The 23,163-nt window shown below is 35.3% G+C and overlaps 1 protein-coding gene and 1 non-coding gene across 2 annotated transcripts in view; both read left to right on the top strand.

Annotated features, from left to right (window-relative positions):
• The window catches only part of Atg2 (Autophagy-related 2), a 616,887-nt gene that overhangs the window by 20,963 nt on the left and 572,761 nt on the right, over nucleotides 1–23,163 (top strand). Inside the window, exon 2 of the mRNA XM_090407292.1 lies at nucleotides 4,102–4,267. Coding sequence (XP_090263418.1) covers nucleotides 4,102–4,267 — 166 coding nt within the window. The remainder of the gene's footprint in view (nucleotides 1–4,101; nucleotides 4,268–23,163) is intronic.
• On the top strand, nucleotides 4,420–4,616 carry LOC150097685 (U2 spliceosomal RNA). The gene has a single exon (XR_016549722.1). It is a non-coding gene; the product is annotated as a U2 spliceosomal RNA (small nuclear RNA).

The raw sequence follows: 23,163 nt of genomic DNA, 5'->3' as shown, positions 1-23,163 counted from the left end.
TTTATTGATATGTACTTGCCCCTTTCCCCCCTAGCAGTTAATTCCATTCAGTAATTCATCACTTGCCAGGAGAACAATCTTTCAAAGATGATCTCTTGTTTTTCTATTCTCCAAGAAAAGATATATTCTTGCCAAACATTGAAAAGAGATGGATGCCTCAGAACCCTCTCTCTCCACCAGTTTGGCATCGCTGCAAAATGTAAGCAACTAAATCTGAGCTCAGCAATTTATATGCAGCTATATCAAGTCTTTATAAAGAGGGGCAACTACTTCTTTAACCCTGCTTATCAAAAGCTTTCTCTGTGTTCATGTATTTCTTTGTATTCACTTAACCAGTTTTACGATGTACCATGAGAACTTTGTGCCTTACTCTCCAGACTCAAGTCTTCGTCATTTTCTTACAGTGAAGTTCAATTAGTGGAATACACTGTATTCTCACTGTTTTTAAACTTCTTAACTGTACTCCGTGATATTGAATTGGTGTTATCCTTCAACTGTAGGCACCATTCAAATCTTCCTGTTCAAAACTTTCTGGCTATCAAAACTCTATATACCTATCATATATAATTGTTCTTCTTAATGTAGCATCATCGGCAAACAACCAGATATCAAACTGTATTCTATACAGTGGTGGCCAGTGCAAATTTAAAGTGGGGGTGCTGCATATACAAAATAAGAAAAATAATTCATTTTTTCGTAATCAGTAACCAATTTATTAATAAGTTACATATTAAAAAAAATTGCTTTATTAAAAATATTTGACCCTCACTACGAACACACACCAATAATAAAAGTTTCGTACACAAATATGTGTGCAAGCATACAATTTATTTGTAGCGATACTGCTCAACGAGCAGTGTTGGTTTCGACATTCTGACACTGCGTTAGATCGCAGTGCATTTGTTTCATGTACGGATAATTTTTCATGTAACGATAATTGAGAAAATATAATTCTTTTCATATTTTCAACAGTGACACTCATCATAATTCAGTCTTGTTCTATAATAAATAAATAATTGTATGTTATTTTAACAGAATGAAATAAGATTTATCAAAAATATTTCACCCTCGCCACAAACACACACACACCAATAATAAAGGTTTCGTATTATTATTATTCAGGCCTCCAAGGAGTCAAAAGACTAATCGAGGGAGGTCCTTCCTAAGACATAAAGTCTGTCAAGGCTCATCGAGGGGAGGTCCTCCCCTGAGAAACACAAAGTCTATCATACCACTCTTTAAACTCACCGACCGTTCTCGCTCCCAACACTCCATCAGGCAATGCATTCCACGGCTCAACCACCCTCCACACAAAGAAACCACAGTTTCCTTTCGTAACTTCCAGGGATGGCCTCTTGTCATCACTCCTTCCCGCTGTTCAACCAAGCAAAAGAACTCCCCAGTGTCAACTCTGTAACCACCTCTCAACAGTTTAAAAGTCTCGATCATATCACTTCTCCTTCTTCTATCCACCAAACTCTGCAGTCCACATTCTCTCAGCTGATCCTCATAACTATCCTTGTACAGTCCTGAAACCATCTTTGTCATCCATCTTTGTATCCTTTCCACAGTTAATTTATCCCCTTCAAATCTCACAGAAATAACGCACACAAGAATACACTGCTCAAAGAGCAGTGTCGGATTCACTTGTTACATGCAGTGACAAGTGCAAACGAATATCGGTGAGTCTAGCCTGAAACTGACCAAATGTGATAATTCCCATACTGCATTAGATCACAGTGCATTTGTTTTGTAATCTAAAGCGTTAATCGAATAATTCCAATTATTAACTATTCAGTCAATGTCGAAACATAAGCTGTGACCTTTAACATGTTGTATTGCATTTATATAATATTGTAAGCATTGTTATTATTTATAAACACAAAATTTAATTTTTTCATCTTTTACTTGGGGTGCTGCATTGTTGCAGTGCTTATGTACAATCCACTACTGATCCTATATCAATAATGATATTAAGCAACTGGATATCCAGCTCTTTCATATCCACTGGTTGGTGTGGCAACCAATGGTATGTCACAGAGCACTGTAACATAGTATTGATTGTCCTCCATCATCTTAGAACTCTTATTTTCATACCCAACACTCTGATACTCATAAGGAGACATATAAGGAGATATGACTTATATCAGACAGTTGTATATTGAAAGCAGTCATAAGGATAACCTGTTTTCCTTTGGTTGAAAGATCTGAGTTTGAACAGTCTCAGATTGAGGAACACCTTTATAAGAACTTTTCAGTTGAAGATGAGTTAGCTAGTCTCATACAGCAGCAGTAGTTTTTCCCCTACTTTAAAACAGCCAAACTGGCTGGAGGATACATAAGAGACCAACTTATGTAATATGTTGGTCTCTTATGTAGCCTTAAATTATTTGAGTTGTAATTGTAACTAGCATCACAAAAATCAAGGGTGGCTTTCAACTTCCCATTGATCTTACCATCCTGTTATCCATCTCTCGTCTGCTTCAATTTATATATCAAATTTATTCTCTCAGATGTCTTGAAGAAGTAATATCTCTATAGCAAACTCATTTATCTTATTTGTTGGAAAATGTAAATTAATTAATCCCTCTAATGAAGTTGCATTGTTCCTTAAATTTTGTGTTGACTTATTCCTACATTCAGCCATTCACAGTGTGAATGCAGAAATGTAGAATAAAGAAATATTAACCTGGCCTGTTATAGAATCTTTTGTACATTGGAACTCTCTTGATTTCATTTAATTCTGATATTCTTAATAATAATTTAGGATATTTAATGATTTAATATTAAATAATTTAAATTAGAGTTAAATCAAAATGGGTTGTTCACTTTGATTTAATCAGGTTACTGGTTGTTTCAGTCCACACACACACACACAATTCTTGTAGATAGGCTTATATGTTGGTTAGACATACTGCTAGTTTTTTAGAAAATGATAACATAAACTATAATATTAATTATAAAAACTTTAATTAATAACTACCTATATTTTGGCAGTTACATTGCCATCTTCAGTGATCACAAAACAATGATATCTGCACACAGGCGCTAACACTAAGCAAATGAGGCTGAAGAAAGGCAACTGAAGTCTGTCCTAGAGTCCTAAAGGTGTCCTTTAGCAGGCTAAATCGGGTTGTCTTGGCCATTGGGCTGATGATCTTAGAATGTAAGCTTCCCAAATTTGGGGCAGTCTTGCGCATCCAAATTTAGTACGATAGTACGGAGTGAGTGTGAGCATAGCAAGGTTGTAACGAGCTTGTAACAACTGCTTTGACTAATTGTACACCTAATTTTAAGGAGCTTACTATGAAAATGGATACAAGAAAGCCCTCTGCTAGTAAATAAGTAACAAAAATTATTATGTTTTGACTTTAAAATTATTCTAATTATTCAAAGTAAACTTCATTTAATGTGTTTCGAATGAAACATTTTTATTGCAGTAATTTTTATTAATCCTGTTTTTTTCTCTCTCTGTTCTCTCTCTTTTTTTTTATTTTGTTCCTCTTTTTTGTTGTCTCCTCTCTCTTGTTTATTTTTTCCTGGTAGATTGTGAAGAGCCACGTGGTGCATGGACATGAGCCACGTTATGCCCCCCCCCCCCCCCCGATATAAGTGATGCAAAATGCCAGATAGCATTGTATCATGACTGGATTTTGCCCTGGGTTGCTCTAAAGCCATGGTAGTCTAAAGCATTGTTTTGTCATATGTAGACCATTCTGTGCAGATCTTGTTATCTAGGATTTCTAGGGATAGCTGATAGAGAAACACTGGAGAGGGTCAAGAGGCAAATAGCAAGATGGAAATATTGGCTATAACATATTGGCTATAGTTCTTGTTCTATGCTAGAACAAGAACTATTTAACATCATCATTATTGGCTGTAGATATGTTAGCATCCTGAAACAGACCCAGTGAGAATAATAGCACCATCTTCTCCTCCTTTCCATGGAAGGTAATGTCTGTTAAACATGAGCTGGATACCAAGTTGCTGCTGTATGGCCAAGTGTTGTCATTTACCGTAATAAAAATATTTTGTATTCCAAAATATCAGTTATTAACATATGATATAATTTTTTTTTATTAAAAGAATATTTATTTCCAGGCTGTCAACACCCTTGTAGAGAACTACAATTTTCCTTTTGAAGTTATTGATGGCAAAATTGGCTCTATATCTGTATCAATTCCATGGAATTGTCTTAAAGGTAGTGGATTTATGGAGGTACACAGCCTTCAGCTTACTGTACAGCCAAAACAACGCTCAGAAGATGGTAAGCATGAACTGCAACCTTTAATGAATGTTTCTTATTTTATTTTCATTAAGTACGGTAATTAAAACAAACCATTGAAAATCAGATATTCAGAAAATATTTTTAAAAGCATGATTTGAATTGCTTGTCACTTCTTCGAATCACTTGGCTTGATTGCTTCTCAGCCTTTTTGGCTAAAGTTAATATTGTTTCTTATCAGTTTAATATCTGATACTGGTCCCATCGGGGTCCGAGATATTAAACTGATTTTTGGTAGGGGGTGAAGTGAAGATGAAGCGTTCGTAGCTTGTTCCACTTTTGTCACTTGTTTCCTTGGTATTACACTACCTCTAGAGTCAGCTCATACCCTTCAGGGAGAATTTTCCACGATGATTTATGACTCCATGGAAGGCCTGAATAATAGTAGTAATAAAATAATTGAAAAATTGGTTTAAAAGTTAGTTGAAGTGCAGTGCTTCCATTGATGATCACCAGATGGGCAATAATCACAACTGTTTCTGTATTGGTTATTACGCTTCTTAACCCTTTTTTTTAGCATCGTATATATTTGTTTATTCATTTATTCATTTTTTTGTCTGCAAAGGACTTCAATTTCATTAACATTGGAAATTAAAATAAAAGTAGACCAACTGTATTTCATTAAGTACAGTTCTAACATAGAACAATTTAAGCATTAATGCTTTTGAGAACAAACAATATATTGTATTATTATTATTATTATTTATGTAATATGGAAATAGCACCAACTTCCTGATATAAACCCAAAAGGGATGTTTAGTCTGTTTTTCAAGACTCCATTGTAGCCAAATCTGATGTTTCCATCTTCTAATGCATTTCTGACTACATCAGTCCACCTAGTTCTTAGGCTTCCTTTAGAACTAATTTCTCTCTTATTCTGTATAAATTTTTTCACCTGGCTCAACACCATATAAGATTTGTTTATTATATTATTTATTTTTTAATTTGCCATCTTCACTAAAAATTGTTTCTACATAGCTAAAATTTGTTTGATATATAGGTTCTCCATTTGAATGAAATTAGTTTTTAGGTTCCTTCTTTTTTTCATAGTTTTTGGCATTTTTCATGCCATATTTGTTACAGCAGTTATTCAGATTTAGTTAAATTACATTCCCGAAAGCTTACATTGGATAACAGCAGTATAACATCATTTGCACAAGGTAATGATTAAATTGTTAAAATAAAAGATTAAATATTTCTAGTTTTTACATCATGTTTGATGTCACTTATGATCTATTTAGATGATAAATAAGAGCCGATCATGTGCACTTTCTCTTACATCTGATTTTACATTTAACTATCTCCACGTATTCTTCAATTTAAACTGCTGATGTAACACAGATCATGTATTGCTCTGTATCATGCCCAGCGCCGGTGCCTAGTATTTTTCTTGTGTGTGCGATTAATGTTCGGTGCCTTTCCAAAAAAAAAGTTTTTTTTGAAAAAAGTGTGAATAAAACAAACAGGAAATGAAAAACAAATGAAAACCGCTTTACAGTATGTTACCAATGGATTAGTCCTGCTTATACAAATTTTTTTACACGGAACTCAACAATTAATCATAAGTTGATTTATGATACATCAAAAAATAAAGAACTATATTAGGTATATTTTTTGTAAATTTTAATCAAAAATTACAGTGATATAATTGGGTTCAGGATACAATTTCAGAATTTATTTGTTTGTTTCCGGGAAGATCTGAAGGGGCCCGAATGGAAGACGATGTACATTCATAATTATATGTACCATTCGTTGTTCGTTTAAACTCTTATCTCATATTTTTTGACATCTTTTAGGCGCCTTTTCTTCTGCAGCACCTGTGTGTATTGCACACTTCACACACGTCACCAGCCGGGCCTGATCATGCCCAATTTACTCCTTATAAATTTAGCATTGCCCACACCACTATTTGAAATTACCCACCACTCATGAAATTTATCTTCATTTTTAGCATTGATTACTCTAGCTACTCCTTTCTCCCAATTCGTACTGCTTGCATATATCTTTATTATTTAGTAAAATTCTTTGTCCCCATAATACCACTTATTTCTACATTTTACTTCTCATTCCTCTGTCAGTTCCACTTCTCTTTCATTGATATTTCTTACACCAATAGTTACTTATCTTCAGTTGTGCTGATGTTGAGTTTTATTTTGTTTCAGTAGCTGACTTTTCCTCTGGAAAATAACAAATCACCAGAAAGTCAACCTTGAAATCAGAAAACAAAATTTTAAATGGTTGGACATATACTTAGGAAAGATTATGAAGAAATCTGTCACGCAGCCCTGGAATGGAATCCGCAAGGAAAGAGAAAGTATGGAGGAGATCGACTTTAATAGAATGTGAGAAGAAGAGTTTTGCTGATACTAAGACCAATAGCAAGGATAAGGAACCGATGGAAAGCATTTACAGATTCCTAATGTTCCTGATGGAATTTGGGAAAGAAGCAGCAGCTGACTTTTTGTTTTTCCTGGTTCATGACAAAAACAGTAGGGAGAGAGAAAGCTCATGTAACTGCAACATCTCAGTCAACATGCTATTTCCTCATGTACCATCATTTTGTTTTTCATTTAAATGAATAGTACAATTTGTTTGCTTAAGTTCCAGCTCATTTTCATTTGTTCATTATCCAGGTGGATACCTACAAAGAGAAGGAATTAGCAGTCCATTTTGGTTTTCCACATTCCTTAAAGACTAAGTTGATGAAATGTGCCATTCATTATTATTATTAACATCTAAACTTCTCATACAACAAGATCGTTGAACCGTGCTAAACCCATTTGCGGTGTCTACACTTTCAGGCAATGCATTCCACTCACCAATCACTCTCTGTGCAAAGAACCTGCTTCTTACTCCCTTGTTCACACCCTTCTTATACAGCTTCCTTGTCTCCCTCTACTCTATGAAAAATCCCAACACTATAGTGAAGAGTAACACCATTTCACCAACTATATCCCTCTCCATTCACAAGACTCTGCAAGTTGCATTCTCTCAATCTCTCCTCATATCTGACAGACTAAATAAACCTTCTCTGGACTTTTTCCAAAACATCTTCATCCACTTGAAAACCAGGCAATCAAATCTGCACATGGTAATGCATGTGTGGCCTGATCCAAGCCAACCTTGCCAATTTCAGGACCTTGCAACATTAAACTGATAGCTCACTTGCCCACTCACATAGTCTATTGATATCTTCCTGCAAGGCAACAACATCTATTCTACTTCTCATAGTTCTTGCTGACTTTGTCATTGACAAACAGCTGCAGATCTCCAGATAGCCTGTCCTGGTAAGGCACATGTTAAACAATAATAGACCCAAATCATATTTCTGTGGCATTGTACTAGTGAATTTTCTCTTTTGGGATACCACTCCTCCATATACAACCTGCTGAAACCTATCTGACAGCCAATCAGCTATCCAGCTCACTAGTCCCTTCTGTTTCAGCTTAACTACCAGCTTGTTATGTGGCAGTCTATCAAAGGCCTTTGAAAAATCCAAGTATACCACCTGCATATGCATCTCCTTTATCCAGTGAATTTGCCATCTTGTAATATGTCAGCAGACTGCTAAAGTATGACCTCCCATCTAACAAACCCATGCTCACCATCAGAAAGAATACTGCTGTTATCAGCCCATTTCTGAATACTAGTCCTTACTGGCTTCTCTAAGTAACATGTTAACAACTCCTCCAGACACACAGATTGGCTTAAAATACATATGGGCAACCCGTGGGCTGGATCTGGCCCTAATCTATTTCAGCAAAGTTTGTTTGATTCATGGTGGGAGAAAACATGATGTGTTCTACTCACTCACATTTCGCTGACGTCATATGACTTGCGCAAAACACTGTTTTCTCCAACCAAGGTCTCTTTCTCACTTTGACTAGCGGCATGTGTGAACGTGTTACGTGTCAGTTTGGTACTTGCGTTGTGTTCTGTTCAGTGCCTGCGGTGTAGAAGACAGTTTTGTTTGACAGTTCTGGATATCGCTTATAAATTTGGGACAATGTCAGGGGGTTATTGCAAAAAAAAGAAAAGTAGATGCAGAGAATCGTCAATTTCAAGACAACTGGACAGAGGATTATTATTTTATTCTGAATAAAGGTTTGCCTGTATGTTTGCTGTGCAACAAATCCGTATCCGTCAACAGAATACAACTTGATGAGACACTTTACTTCGAGACATGCGGATCACCTAAAAATTGATGGACAACTACGAAAAGATGAAATACAGAAGTTGAAGAAGAACTTGGATACCCAGCAGTAAATGTTCAACAAGCAAAGGACGAAGCACCACAGCATTGTCAAAGCCAGCTTTGTGGCAAGCAAAAAAATCGCTAAGCATTCTAAGTCATTTGGTGAAGGAGAATTTATCAAAGAATGTCAGCTGGATGTTGCAAGTATAATATGTCCTGAAAAGAAAAAAGACTTCGAGAATATTCATTTGTCAAGACGTACTGTTGTCCGACAGATAGAAATTATGGCTGATGATATCAAAAAAAGTTTAACAGAGAAGATTGCTAGATTGGAAGCATTTTCAATTGCTTTGGATGACAGCACCGATGCCTCCAATACACCACAACTAGCGATATTTATCCGAAGAGTTGATGCGGATTTCAACATCACAGCAGAATTATTGGCACTTTGTCCATTAAAAGGAACAACTACCGGTGAAGATATATTTGAAACAGTCAACAGTCTTCGAGAGATTTGGGCTTAAATGGAGTTCACTATCTGGCATATTCACTGATGGAGCCTCTGCAATGGTTGGTGCACAGAAGGGATTTATTGGAATAGTTCATGAAAGAGCAATAGAACTACAGATCCATCTGGAAAATTTAAAAAATTTTCACTGCATTATCCACCAACAAAATCTGTGTGCAAAATCGATTAAATTCACAAATGTTATGGAAGTTGTAGTAGCCAGTATTAACTTTATTAAGTCATGTGCACTTAATCACCACTAATTTAAGGAGTATTTGACAGACCTATTTTCGGATTATGAACATGTGTCTTATTATTGTGAAGTGAGGTGGTTGTGTGAAGGTGAAATGTTAAAACGATTTTATGATCTGAGACAAGACATTGCAGATTTTATGGACATAAAAGGAAACACAATTAACCAAGTAAAAGATGATGAGCGGGGGTGTGATTTAGCATTCCTTGTAGATGTCACTGGATACCTAAACAAACTGAATCTTAAATTAAAGGTAAAATGTTAAAATGATTTTGTGATCTGAGACAAGATATTTCAGATTTTATGGACATAAAAGGAAACACAATTAACCAAGTAAAAGATGATGAGTGGAGGTGTGATTTAGCATTCCTTGTAGATAACACTGGATACTTAAACAAACTGAATCTTAAATTGCAAAAACAAGGACAATTGGTTCATGAACTCCATGGATATGTCAAAGCTTTCTGTTATAAACTAAGATTGTTGAAAAGTCAGATAAGAGCTAAAAATTGTTATCATTTAACTACTCTAGCAACTCATAAAAATATCCCTTATAATTGTTATGGAGATGAACTGAAGGCACTAATAGAGCAATTTGATACAAGGTTTGCCGACTTCAAAAACAAAGACTCCACATTAGTTTTCTGACACATTATTTGCTCGTCCGATGGATGCTGATATAAATAATGTGCCAGAAAACTTACAGATGGAACTTATTGAGCTTCAGGCGGATTTAGTGCTAAAATCACAATTTAACAACATTGCTTTGACGGATTTTTATAAATTTTATTTGGTGGAAGAAAAATATACAAATTTACATGCCTTTTCAAGAAAAATCATTTCTCTTTTCGGCAGCACATATGTGTGAACAGTTTTTTTTGAGGACGGAATACAATAAATCAAAAATTCGGACTAGAATAACACGAAAACCTCAAATTCTATGCGATTATCCTTAAGTAATATTAACATCAATATTGATAGTCTTGTAGTTGAAGTACAAGGTCGATCTTCACATTAAATTGTTATGTCGTTCATTATATTATAAAATTTATGTAGAGCTTTATACCAAAGCATTATATTATACAGGGTGTTCGGGATAAATTTGACAGTTTCGTAAGGAAAAAGAAAATCTTCTTTGTATCTATTAAATTTAATGAATTGACAAAAAAACATTACAGGCAGAGTTAATTACAATACTATCAACAAGATTTACTCAAAATAACCACCATTAGCATCGATCACATCTTCAATTCTGCTTCGGAACCTCGAACAAGCTGATGCTACAGTCTCCCTGGGAAGGGCCGCAAAAACTGTTTTAATTTTATCCATTAACTGGGCTTTTGTATTACTGGAAGTGCGATTGGTGTCTTTTTCAACTGCGCCCCATACAAAATAATCCATGGGGTTAAGGTCTGGGGAGTTTGGAGGCCAAACATTTGGACTGGTGAAGTCGTAGAAATTTTCAGACAACCATTTTTGACTTTTCCGAGAGGTGTGGCAAGGGGCCGAATCCTGCTGCCATACATACGGCCTACCATTGGCTACCCTTGTTATCCAGGGCTTGACTACAGTTAGCAACTCCACGAACAAAGCCCGAATTCCAATGCCAGGGTTCTTCAACACCTGTTCCTGCAGATTTGCGAGGAATTCTGCTGTACGAACGCAATCAGATTGTCTGCTAGGGATCTTTCTTCTTGCTACATCCTCGTAGTCACCATTGCAAGTCTCTAGTTCATGCCTGATTGTTTTTACTGTATTCAGGGAGCATTGGGCAGCAGTCGTAATATCCTTATTTTGATGGCGGGCACGAATCATCATGATACAAGTTATTCTCTTCCATGATTCAGGTGGGTTCCAGCTATCCATCCTTTCTGACATCTTGTATATGATCCAAACTTTTAAATGAAGAGAAGTGTGTGTTAATACATGTAACTTACGGAAAAATATAATTAATTATAAATATGTCAAATTTATCCCGAACACCCTGTATATAAATGAAATATGAAGTAGCAACTTGTTTTAATTCATTTAATATTAATTTATTTTATTTAATAATTTGGTCCGGCCCTTGACTCGGAGACAATGATAATTTGACCCCCGAACTAGGAAAGGTTGCCCATGCCTGGCCTAAAACTTGTAACCTCATCCCAAGTGGAACAATTTTTCTCAACTTCCATTCCTTTGGGTCTCTCTTTGTTACAAGATATCATGCTGACCAGATGAGCCAAAGGTGGTGTTAATTCCCTACAGCATTCCTTCAAGATATGTGATGATATATTGTCCAGTTCTACTGCCTTATTGACATCAGGTTTACTTAATTCCTCATATACTTCCTTTTTATTTACCATCAGTCCCTTCTTTACCATATCCTCCACACTCTAGCTTCTCATGATGTCACCTTCATGAAATATACTGATAAACTGCTCAAATGCATAGGATATAATAATAATAAATTTAGTTTAATCCTTTATCCAAGTGTGAGCAAACAAAGTTTGTGCCTGAAAATCTCTTCAGGACTGAGGTAAGGTGGTACAACACTTTGTCAACTCTCAGCAAAGGAGGACCAAGCTCTCATCACTCATTGTCTCAGTATCTCCCATAATGCAAAGCACATCTCCTTGCAGACATGTATAATGCTATGCATTAAGGTAAGGGCCTCTACCCATACCGGTTTCAACCTTTATTGAGGTCTCGTCAGTGGGAGGCAGACCCAGAAGTGGTGATACTAAGGCGGAAGCTATAGGAGAGGTCATATTTACCTATACGAGTTGCCAACAGGTGTACCACCTTTTTATTAAATTACTCTAGATTTGGAGAAAGATATTGGAAGTTTATTTTGCACTTGGTTAGACTATAATAAATTTAGTTTAATCCTTTATCCAAGTGTAAGCAAACAAAGTTTGTGCCTGAAAATATCTTCAGGACTGAGGTAAGGTGGTGCAACACTTTGGCAACTTACAGCACTTCTGGGTCTGCCTCCCACTGACGAGACCTCAATAAAGGTTGAAACCGGTATTAGTGGCCCTTTTCTTAATTCATAGCATTATACATGTCCGTAAGGAGATGTGCTTTGCATTATGGGAGATACTGAGACAAGGAGTGATAGAGCTTGGTCCACCTTTGCTGCAAGTTGCCAAAGTGTTTACCACCTTACCTCACTCCTGAAGATATTTTCAGGTGCAAACTTTGTTTGCTTACACTTGGATAAAGGATTAAACTAAATTTATTATAGTCTAACCAAGTGCAAAATAAACTTCCTGCATAGGATATAGTTAATACTGTATCCTCTGCATTTTACCAATTTGCCACTGCTAACTAGCATCTTCTTCCCATAGTCATTTTCCCTCCTTCTTGCTATGTATCAAGTAGATTATTTTTCAAGGATTTTTCTTAGTTTGATTGGCCAATTTTTTTCATACTGCACTTTTGCTGTCTTTACCAACCGAGTCACCTAATTCTTTTAGAAAGGCTTATATGTTCTATACATGATTATTAAATAACTTAAGGAATCCACAACTTATACTGGAATATAAATTAAAATAAACTTTAATATATCCTTCCTATATTTCGGCAGTGCCACGTTGCCATCTTCATGGGAACATAAGACTAAGACACGTGCACGCAGGTACTAAACAGCAAATGAGGTCGAAGAGAGAAAACTACTGTTTTTCCTCAAGTCCTGACGGTGTCCCCATAGTAGCAGGTTATATTAGATATTCTTGACCTTTGGGCTGAAGTTCTCATGATGTACGTCTCCCAAATTTGGGGCAGTCTCATGCATCCAAATTTGTTGAGGTTTGGCATGTTTTTCAGGGCTGAGGCTGATTCTATGAAGAGTCTTTCAAATTTAAACTTGCTGTGGTGCCACCCTCAGCCCTGAAAAACATGCCAAACTGCAACAAATTTGGATTCATGAGACTGCCCCATATCACTCCTTATACCTACTCTCTGGTGTCTGTCAAACCAAACATTCATTCATCTATTTTACTCCTACCTTTCACCTTTGGAATATACTCAGAAATTATGCTATTAATTACCTCTTGATCAATGCTTGAGCAGCATCCGTCTCCTTTCCACTCGTCTCCTCTTTTCATGCTATAACTCCCAGTTGTATCCTAAGCTTTTTGCTAGCATTGTAGTTCCACATATATACCTTCTTCACAGAAGTTTTCATCATGACTAGCCACAACACGGGTGGTCACTTCATGATTTCTCTCACCAACCAGAGAAAGATTAGACACATCATTCACAATTACCTGTTCTGATTATGTAACCAGATCTAAGATTCTTAGCCTTTGTGTACCCTCTGTTACCCATTACATACTACCTGAGATTGTTGTCGCTTAAGAACTCAAGAAATTCATTCTTCTTATTCCCTGATGTTATCTCTTCATTCTAATCAATATTGCCATAGTTGAAATCACTAATAATGATCACCCTTTGCTTTCTCACTAAGCATAGTTTCCTATACATTTCCTTGCCTTGTAGCAACTTCTTCAAGTGTCATCTTCTAGAACAGTGGTCGCTAAACGGGTCAATATGACATTGTTAGGGGTCGATTCGGGCTCAGGGGTCGATTGGGGGTTGACAGAAAAATATAAGACATCATTTGTATGGGTAATATTTAATTTGGTTAACTTGGATTACCTCCATGACAAAAGACATGGAGGTAATGACAGTGCAATTAAGAGTGAATCGTGGGATCAGTACCTCCATCTTACAGGTCCATGAATAGGACCTGTAAGATGGAGTAAGGTCATGAAAATAGTTACTGAGGCCAATCAAGTAGGCCAAAATGACGTATTTACCAATAAATGGATGTTGGTGGTTCCTGCCGGCCGGTGCAGTGGGAGCGAGATTGCAACACGTGCGTGGTTCTTATTTACTGATACTTACAAGTATTCGATCCCAGTCTCATTTTTGTGCATTGACATACAAGTGAGCATTAATATTCTAAAATTCATCAACATACATATAATTCAATCGTTATTCATTCACGGACTAAACTTCTCTATGTTGAAGAGTTGAGCAGCGCTGGTAGTAATACCAGTAGTTTATTAATATCACTAGTAATACCAGTGATATTAGTAGTGATAGTAATAGTAATATAATAATATATACTATATTATACATACAATAAACACTGTAACTATAAAATAAACAATCTAAAAACTCACATAGGTGTCTTTTTTGCTTGTCCTATTATAATTACGTAATAGTAAAATATAGGGGGGGGTCGATAAAAAGTTAAGAAACGCTTGAAGGGGTCGACGGGCAAATGACTTTGGCGACCCCTGCTCTAGAAGGAGGTTGGCAACCATGTCACGGAATTTTTTTTTGCTGCTCTGGAACATTTATGGTAATTCAAGCCAGTCCAGTCCTTAATTTCTTCAAACCACATTCTCCTGGGTCTACCTCTCCCTCTTTTTCCATCTAGTTTCCCTTATAATAATTTCTGACGTTAGATGTCCAAAATATTTTGGACATCTAACTTCTATTTCTACTGACAAAGTGCCTTTTATTCTTTCTAGGTTTTTAAGTTCTCATTCTTTAATTATTTTCATTAATATTCTTTTCATTTTTTGCTTTCTTCAAAACATCTTTGTTTTTCTTTTTCTCTGTACATGGTATTTTCAACATTCTTCTGATGGTCCACATTTCGAAAGCTTCTAAATTTTTCTCTGCTTCTTTTCACTGTTGTAGAGAAGGCTTGACCAGATATAGCATTTCATTAATATTTTTCTTCTGTCTATATTAATGTCTCTGGATGTTAGAACAGTTTTCATATCAATAAAGGATTTTCTTGCTATCTCTATTCTTTTTATTTCTGTAAGGGAATTTCCTCTGTTTGTAAACATTTGTCCCAAATATATAAAAGACTGAACTTGTTAAATTTTCTTTTTGCTAACAGTTATGTTTAGTTTCTTATTTATTGGTTCTTTTGATATAATCATGCACTTTGTTTTCTTTAGGTTAATAATTAATGCCATGTCTAAGCTTCAGATTCAGCTATAAGGACTGTGTCATCTGCATACTTGAAGTTGTTGAAGTTCCTACTTCTGACTTTTATACCCTTCAGTTCCGAAATATTTTTGAAAACTTGCTCACTATATATATTGTACAGTACGGGTAATAAGACACATCCTCGTCGTACTCCTTTTTTGATTTCAAAGTTGTTAGAATATGCATTTTTATATCTTATTGAGGCCATTTGATTCCAGTATATATTTGTAATTATACGTAGATCTTTTCCTTTTAACCTGTTATTCTGTAGGATATGTATTAAGTTTTTGTGATCTATTGAATTAAATGCTTTGGTGTAATCAATAAAACAAAGATATATGCTTTTCTGGTTATCAAGGCTTCTTTCACATAATGTTTTCAAATCGAAAATTCCTTCTCTTGTACCTTTGTCTTTTTGAAAACCTGATTGAGTGTCTTCTATTTCTACTGACAAAGTGCTTTTTATTCTTTCTAGGATTATTCTCAGTAGTAATTTTGTAACATGGCTTGTTAAACTTATTAGTCTATATTCTGAACATTCGTTCTTGAAATTTTGGGAATAATGACAAAGATGGATTTTCTTAGATCATCAGGGATGTATCCTGTATCATAGATGTTATTAAAAATAACCTTTAGGTCATTGTGTGTTTTCATTTACTTTCTTTAACAATTCAATAGGAATCTGATTAGGGCCTGGTGTTTTACCTGTTTTCATTTGACTTAGAGCGTATTCTATTTCTTCATGTGTAATTGGTTCACCATCCATATTTTGTATATCTGGTGCATCTGTGCGATCAGAGTCAAACAGTTCTTTTCCATATTCTTTCCATCTTTTTATGATATCTTGTGTCTCTAGTAGCATTTTTCCATTTTGATCTTTTATACAAGGATTATGGTTGAAATTTTCTTTTTATTTGTCAGAGCTTGGATTGACTTATGCATTTCTTTACTATTGTGTTTCTTGTCCAATTCCTCCATTTCTTTACATTTTTCATTTAGCCACTTGTCTTTAGCCTTCCTACATTCATATTTTATAATTTTACTGAGTATTCTATACTGTTGTGTACTTTTCTTTTTTCGTCTTTCATTCATAAGTGCTAGTATTGATTCAGTCATCCAAGATTTTTTCTTATTGTATTTAATTTTTGGAATAACCTCATTAGCTGTCTTATATATTGCACTTCTAAAATTTGACCACCTGTTTTCAATTTCCTCTGTGTTACAAAGTATATTGTCTTCTGTTTTATATCCTACATGATCTAATTTTTTCCTAATTTCTGAGTTAAACACCATTATGTCATCAGGTATATTCAGAGCTGTCAAGTCTTTCAGTATGATTGTTTTTAGAAATGTTTTTTAGTTTAATTTTTAAAGTAGACAAAACAGGGTTATGATCTGAATCTATATCAGCACCTGGGTATGTTTTTATGTTGGTTGTATTATTTTTGTATTTATTATTTATCATTATGAAATCTATTTGGTTTCTTATAGAGTTATCTGGGTTTATCCACGTATATAGTCTGCGCTTTGGATGTAGAAAGAAAGTATTCATTATGCGTAAGTTGTTTTGAATGCAGAATTGCATCAATCTCTCACCTCTTTAATTTCTTTCGCCTAATCCAAATTTTCCAACAACTGGATTTTCTTCCTCTTCTCCAACCTTTGCATTCAAGTTACACATCACTATGAGTATCTCATTTGATTTTACATATTCTACAGATTTTTGTAAATTGTTATAAAAATCTTTTATTTCTTCATCATTATGAGTCATCGTAGGAGCATAAACCTGGATAATTATGATGTTAAAAGGATTCGTGGCTAATTTAATAAGTATTATTCTTTCATTTATGGGCCACAGCCACATTGCACATTTAAAGATGTCTTTCTTAATCATGACATCCACTCCATATTCATGCTTCTCTCCACCAGAATATACAAATGTAAAGCCATCTTGTTTCACTAATTTATCGTGAACAAAATTGAGCTACTTCATCGTGAACAAAGAGATTGTGAAATGGTGACATGGACAAAGCACGCTTTTTGTCTCTGTTAATTAAATTATTTATCTATTAGTCCCGATTAAACTCTGTTTACTTGTATTTTAGAGTTTCGTGAAAAAAAGAAAACCCAAAAATAAAACACTTAGGTTTTCGAGAGTTTTTTTAGGCGATCTGGCATTTAGCTTTCGTGACCCACCATTTGGGAAATTCTGTCCTAGTTTATATGATGTTCTCACTTTCCAATTTTCAAGACTCTGTTTCTTGTTTTCAAACGAGGAATATCAGATGCCGACCTTCCTTTCGGATTTAAGTTGACATCATCATGGAGTGCATTTGGCGCTCGTTTTACTTAGAGTTTCAGTGTCTTCTTCCCTGTAACTATTTACAGCTTGGGACATTGCAGAGGTTCCACCTTCCAAAGCATAGCTTGTAAAATATTTCTGTTTCTCCATGGTTGACTATAGGATAGAGGATAGTAACGTGGTGAGGCCCCGATCTCTTCCACGTTTGTAATAGCCAACTAACTTGGCTCACTTTGCCCCGTTGATCTGTATTCAGATTCTTCCACCTGCCAGTTGTTTCACATTGCCATTGATATATGGATTCTTTGCCAATGATGAAACAGTAGATGTCATTGCAGTCCTAACATCTTCTCCACAGCCCCTTTAGTCAGCCACTTTTCAAGGTTCTCTTTAAGCCTTCACGACTACCATATCAGCCCGAGGCACACGAAGTCCCCACTGTGCTTCACTTTACAAAGCAATCCTCTATTTTATGCTGCTTGTAGCAACACCCAACCAAATATTTCATTCTATCAACCTTTACCTCGCACTACACTGCTTCAAAACCACTGTCTCTTTTTCTCTCTTGTATCTCAATCTTGCATGGGCATAATTCTCTCACTATCATCAGCAGCAGCACTCCCACTCTCTTCTTGCCCTTTCTTTCCTCACAAAAAATGTTGCATCTTTCCATTTCTGTTACTGTCAAGATATTCTCATCCATCCATATTTCACTTATTCCAACCATTTTTGGGCAAATAAACTCTGTCAATACAACAATTTCGTCTCCCTTATTTTTAATGCTCCTTACACTAGTAAATAGGCATAACAATTCATTTCTTGCAGGCATAGACTTCTGTGGCTAATTGGTTCAAAAGACATATTTCAGTGATTACACCACATTTTTTATTATTCAGTTATACAATATACTGAAATAATAGTTCCTGACAAGTTTCGTAAATCGTAGGATTTACTATTTACCCCTGAAGATGTAAATCCTACGATTTACGAAACTTGTCGGGAACTATTATTTCAGTATATTGTATAACTGAATAATAAAAAATGTGGTGTAATCACCAAAATATGTCTTTTGAATTAATTTTTTGGTCTATAACCAGTCCTTCCCTTGATTCCCTTCACTTGCGACTTCTCCACACTTGCTGCTTGCCTGCTCACCCTCACCCTTTGATCCATATATACCTTTCTGGACCCAATTACCCCTTATGTATTCCTGGTTGTTCCATGCCTGTGCTAACCATCCCCCATATGTGCATTCATTACTGCTTTCAGAATCCACTCTCTTTATGTTGTCTCCCTGGCCCATCCCATTTTTCCCTTTCTCACATTGTCATCTCTATTCATATTGGGCTCATATAATCAACTCCTGCTCATTTATATCATCTCTGACTTCCACTGATACCTTGTTCACATCACTGATTTTACACTTTTTTGCAACAGCCTTTTTGTCGACTCCCTACCAAACCATTCAGATGCAGTCCATCATTCTTATACAGTTCCATTTGTTCCTCAAACTCATTCCACACATTCCAAAACTGCATTTCTTTCACTTCACACATTTACGCTAACATTCAAGATAATTGTTCTCCACCTCAACTCATCATTATCATAACTGGGCAACACACAAACTGCTCTTGCTACCACTCTTATCAATCACTCTTTTCGGTAATCTCCTGATATCCATCCACACATTCTCCCTGTGCTCAACCAAATCATTCATTCTAACCACAATCACTAACTCCTTGCACTCTTATTTTTCATATCCAGTGCCTAAATCACACTGTTCATCCTCTCTCTTGGAAAATTGACTTTGTGTACCGTCTCATCCACCACACCTTTTATAATAGACACTCCATGTAGTGCTACTCGTGAGTCATTTGCTGCTTCTTTTTCTCCACTATCTTTCATTTTATTCTTTCGCACTCTTCCATTCATAGTCACCATATGCTTTTTTCATTTCTCACTATAGTTATTTCATTCTTAATTCTTGCATTCCAGCAATTGTTCCTGCTATTGCTCCATCAGGCATTTTTTCTTCTGTTCATTTATGCTTGCTTTTTTTCCTTTTTCAATCATTTCTGTATTTGCTATCACATTCTCTGTGCTCATGTTTACTCGTCTGGCTATTATTCTCATTTGTACATCCATCACTGCCTTTCTCCTTTCATCTGGTATTCTTCACTTTCATTCAAATCACTCCAGTCCATTAACATCTCATTCTCTCTAGATATTCACTCTCTCACTTCTGTTGTTTATTCTTTCAACAACAAACACATCTGTGACATTTACCCACACATACAATATTACACTTCCAACAAACCATCTTAATAAAATCCACACTGCTCAATACACTCGATTTATGCACCATACATTTGGTTGTTCTTACCATCATTTTTGCCTTTGTTAACTTTTATACACAGAATTCTCTACAAAACTTATTAACAACCTTGATATTAAGACTGAATGCATATTCAGTCTTAATATCACTAATTAAATAAATTTTTGGTGAAATGCATATAATTCTTCAAAAATATTCCAAAATATAAAACTTCTCTTTGCTCCAGTGATTCTACCGACTGACATTAAGCATCGCTCCCACTTGAAATTGCAACTGTGTCACAATGCAAAGTTTCATTCACAATACTATATGTGACCTTCAAATCCAACTGGTGGAATAGGGATTAAAATAACTGCTATAAATGTCACTGTTTTAACAAATTGAATTAACAAAATGTAATAGAATCTTTCTCCCTTAAAGGCAGGTAATTTCTGTGGAACATTTTCCACCAAAATTTAAACATACACATCATGGAATGTTGGTTGTTTTATCGACGCCAATAAGCAAAAGCTTATTGGTTTCACAACAATTTATGTATATTTTAATTAATGCATCACATTTCTGTGGTGCATTAATTTGCATAATTCACAAACTAATTGATGAACATTTATTTTTATTGTTGATCACATTTGAGGACCTAATTAGTATACTTCTAGGCAAAGCAAGGAAAAGTGAGGTAGACAAAAAATTCTTTATGTAGTCACTACTTTTATTTTACATTGCAGCAGAAATGGGTGACCTTTTGATTGCTATATTCTACTTTATAATCTGTGTGTGTGTATATACACACAACTCAACAAAGATTATGTAAAACCCTACTCACCACAAAAAAAAATGTACTTATTCAAGTTGCCCAATTTTTTTTTCCTGTTGACTTATTAGGACAGTGATATGTCTTAATAAGTCATAAGTAGGAGTTCTATGGAGTGATTAGTGATGCTTTGTATTTGGAGAAGGTTTTTTTTTTCTTATTAAATAAAAAAATATTCTGTTTTGTTCAATCTGCAGTTAAAAATCTACTTATTACATGCAAGTGGTTGAGCATATTTGTTGAGTCCTGTGGTTCAGCAGGCATGAAGCTGAACAGTGACTAAATGTTGATCAGGCTGCTGATGCTTTTAGAAATGTGAAAGGAAATTAGTAGAATGGTAAAACCAGTTCAGTAGAAGACACTAATAAAAATAGTTATGGAAAAGGTCTAAGGTAGAAACATAGCATCTATGAGAAAGTGTTTAGAATGATGTGAGGGTCATCTGTTAACAAGATTGCCCTCTTCTGGACATCAAGCATTTTTATAAAGGTTATTGTTGCAGCATCCCAAATGTCAAAACAGCTTCAAGATTAGTAGATATCAGATCTATATAGGTGAGAAGTTCTTGTGTGTCTGAGAAAGAAGACAAAATCATGTTTTACTAACATCAAAATTTTCTCACTTAAACATTGATCTGCTCATCACAGGATGATGAGCAGATCAATGTTATAGGACACTTGTTGTGAAATATTATCTTGAAGCATGCACAGCTTGAGAACTACAAGTTTTGTCTAATGAAGAAGAGAATGTTGTGTACTTTGTACTATCATCAGAATAAACATGAATGTAATTTGTAGAAAAATTATGGATATGATTTGAGCTCCAGAGTCATTTATGTATAGATGGGCATAAGCACAGTGTCCTGGAGTGCTCCTTTGTTGTTAGGAAACACATTACTGTTCTCTTTGAGATATTTCTAATGACAAGGAAAGCAGAGACTTCATCACTCTTCAGTGTATTAGCTCTATTTCCATAAAACTTGCAAAAATACTTAGAGAACATAAAATCCAAACAGCATTCACCCTCTTTATTAGGTTATGATCACTACTCCGATCTTCAAAACCTCGACATGGCCCACTGAAATAACCCAGTGTTTATCATCTGTGATGTGAATGCAGGTCATCTTATTATGGACAGACGAAAAAATTATCGAGCAACAGATTGAAGATATGTCCAAGAATTTGAGTACCATTTGACTTCTCCATTACTTCCACCTTAGTATCATCGCCTCTGGGTCTGGCTCCCACTGACTAGACCTCAATAAAGGTTGAAACCGGTCTGGATAGCGGCCTTTCCCTTAATGCATAGGATTATACATGTCTGCATGGAGATGTGCTTTGCATTACGGGAGATACTAAGACAAGTGATGAGAGCTTAGTCCACCTTTATGAGTTGTCTCAGTCCTGAAGTTACTTCAAGCAAACTTTGTTTGCTTACACTCAGATAAAGGATTAAACTAAATTTATTACTTGTAGTGGATTGAGAAGGAAGATGTTGAAAAAAACTCAAATGGAATTCTTATCTTGATCAAGTGTGCTGAACTTCATGTCATCATCACTGAAGCACTGTTGCTTAGATCACTGGTATTTGATATTATATCTGATTACCTATCATAATAACGGAATTAACTCATGTAAATTATTCTTTATTCGTAGAATTTTCACCTGAGTATCACAGGCATCATCAGTACAGGTACAAGGCTAATTAAACAATAACTGTTATATTCACAAAGCACCACCTAAGTAGCTAAGGTTAAATTTCCTAAATTTATTTAATTATTATTATTTATTTATTTTAATTATTTAAATTTAATGATTTAGTTATTTAATTATTCAATTATAATAATTTAAATATATATATATATGCATACAATTATATGTTAGGAAAGATTTGCTGCTTTATAAAGTACTATCTCCCACAAGGGGGGAAGACATAGACCATCGGATCTATTTAGGTTAGGGGAGTGAAGTAATGTTTCTTTGTATAGCTGTTCCATTAGGAACCGACTTTTGTGAATGAGGATGACAATATATGTTGTTAACATTTTTGTCATATGGGCACCTTAGAAGAACTACAACAGCTTCTCTCAAAAAATTAATGCACTTCATCCAAGGATCCAGTTCTACCTAGAAGTAGAAGTAAATAAGCAGTTAGCCTTTCTAGACCTCTTGATTCTTTGCCAACCAGATGGTTATCTACAATTCACAGTCTATAGGAAAGAGACTCATACAGGCCAGTACATCCATGCTGAATCACATCACCATCCCAGCCAAAAGGCAGGTACTATAAAAACACCAGTTCATAGAGCCCACTCCTTTTGTTCTTCAGAAGAACTTTTACAAATAGAATTACAGTATATTAATTCCTCTTTCATATCCAATGGCTATAAGAAGTCCTGCATAAAAAGAGCTTTAAGTAGTCGTGCTCCAGCATCCTCTTCAAGTACAGAAGAACCTACACGTATACCTATC

Source organism: Typopeltis vanoorti, chromosome 17, assembly GCF_054136105.1.
Source record: "Typopeltis vanoorti isolate ZY-2024b chromosome 17, IOZ_Tvanoo_1.0, whole genome shotgun sequence".
NCBI lineage: Eukaryota > Metazoa > Arthropoda > Arachnida > Uropygi > Thelyphonidae > Typopeltis > Typopeltis vanoorti.
Note: the sequence above shows the minus strand (reverse complement) of the source record. Positions and strands in the feature narration are given on the sequence as shown.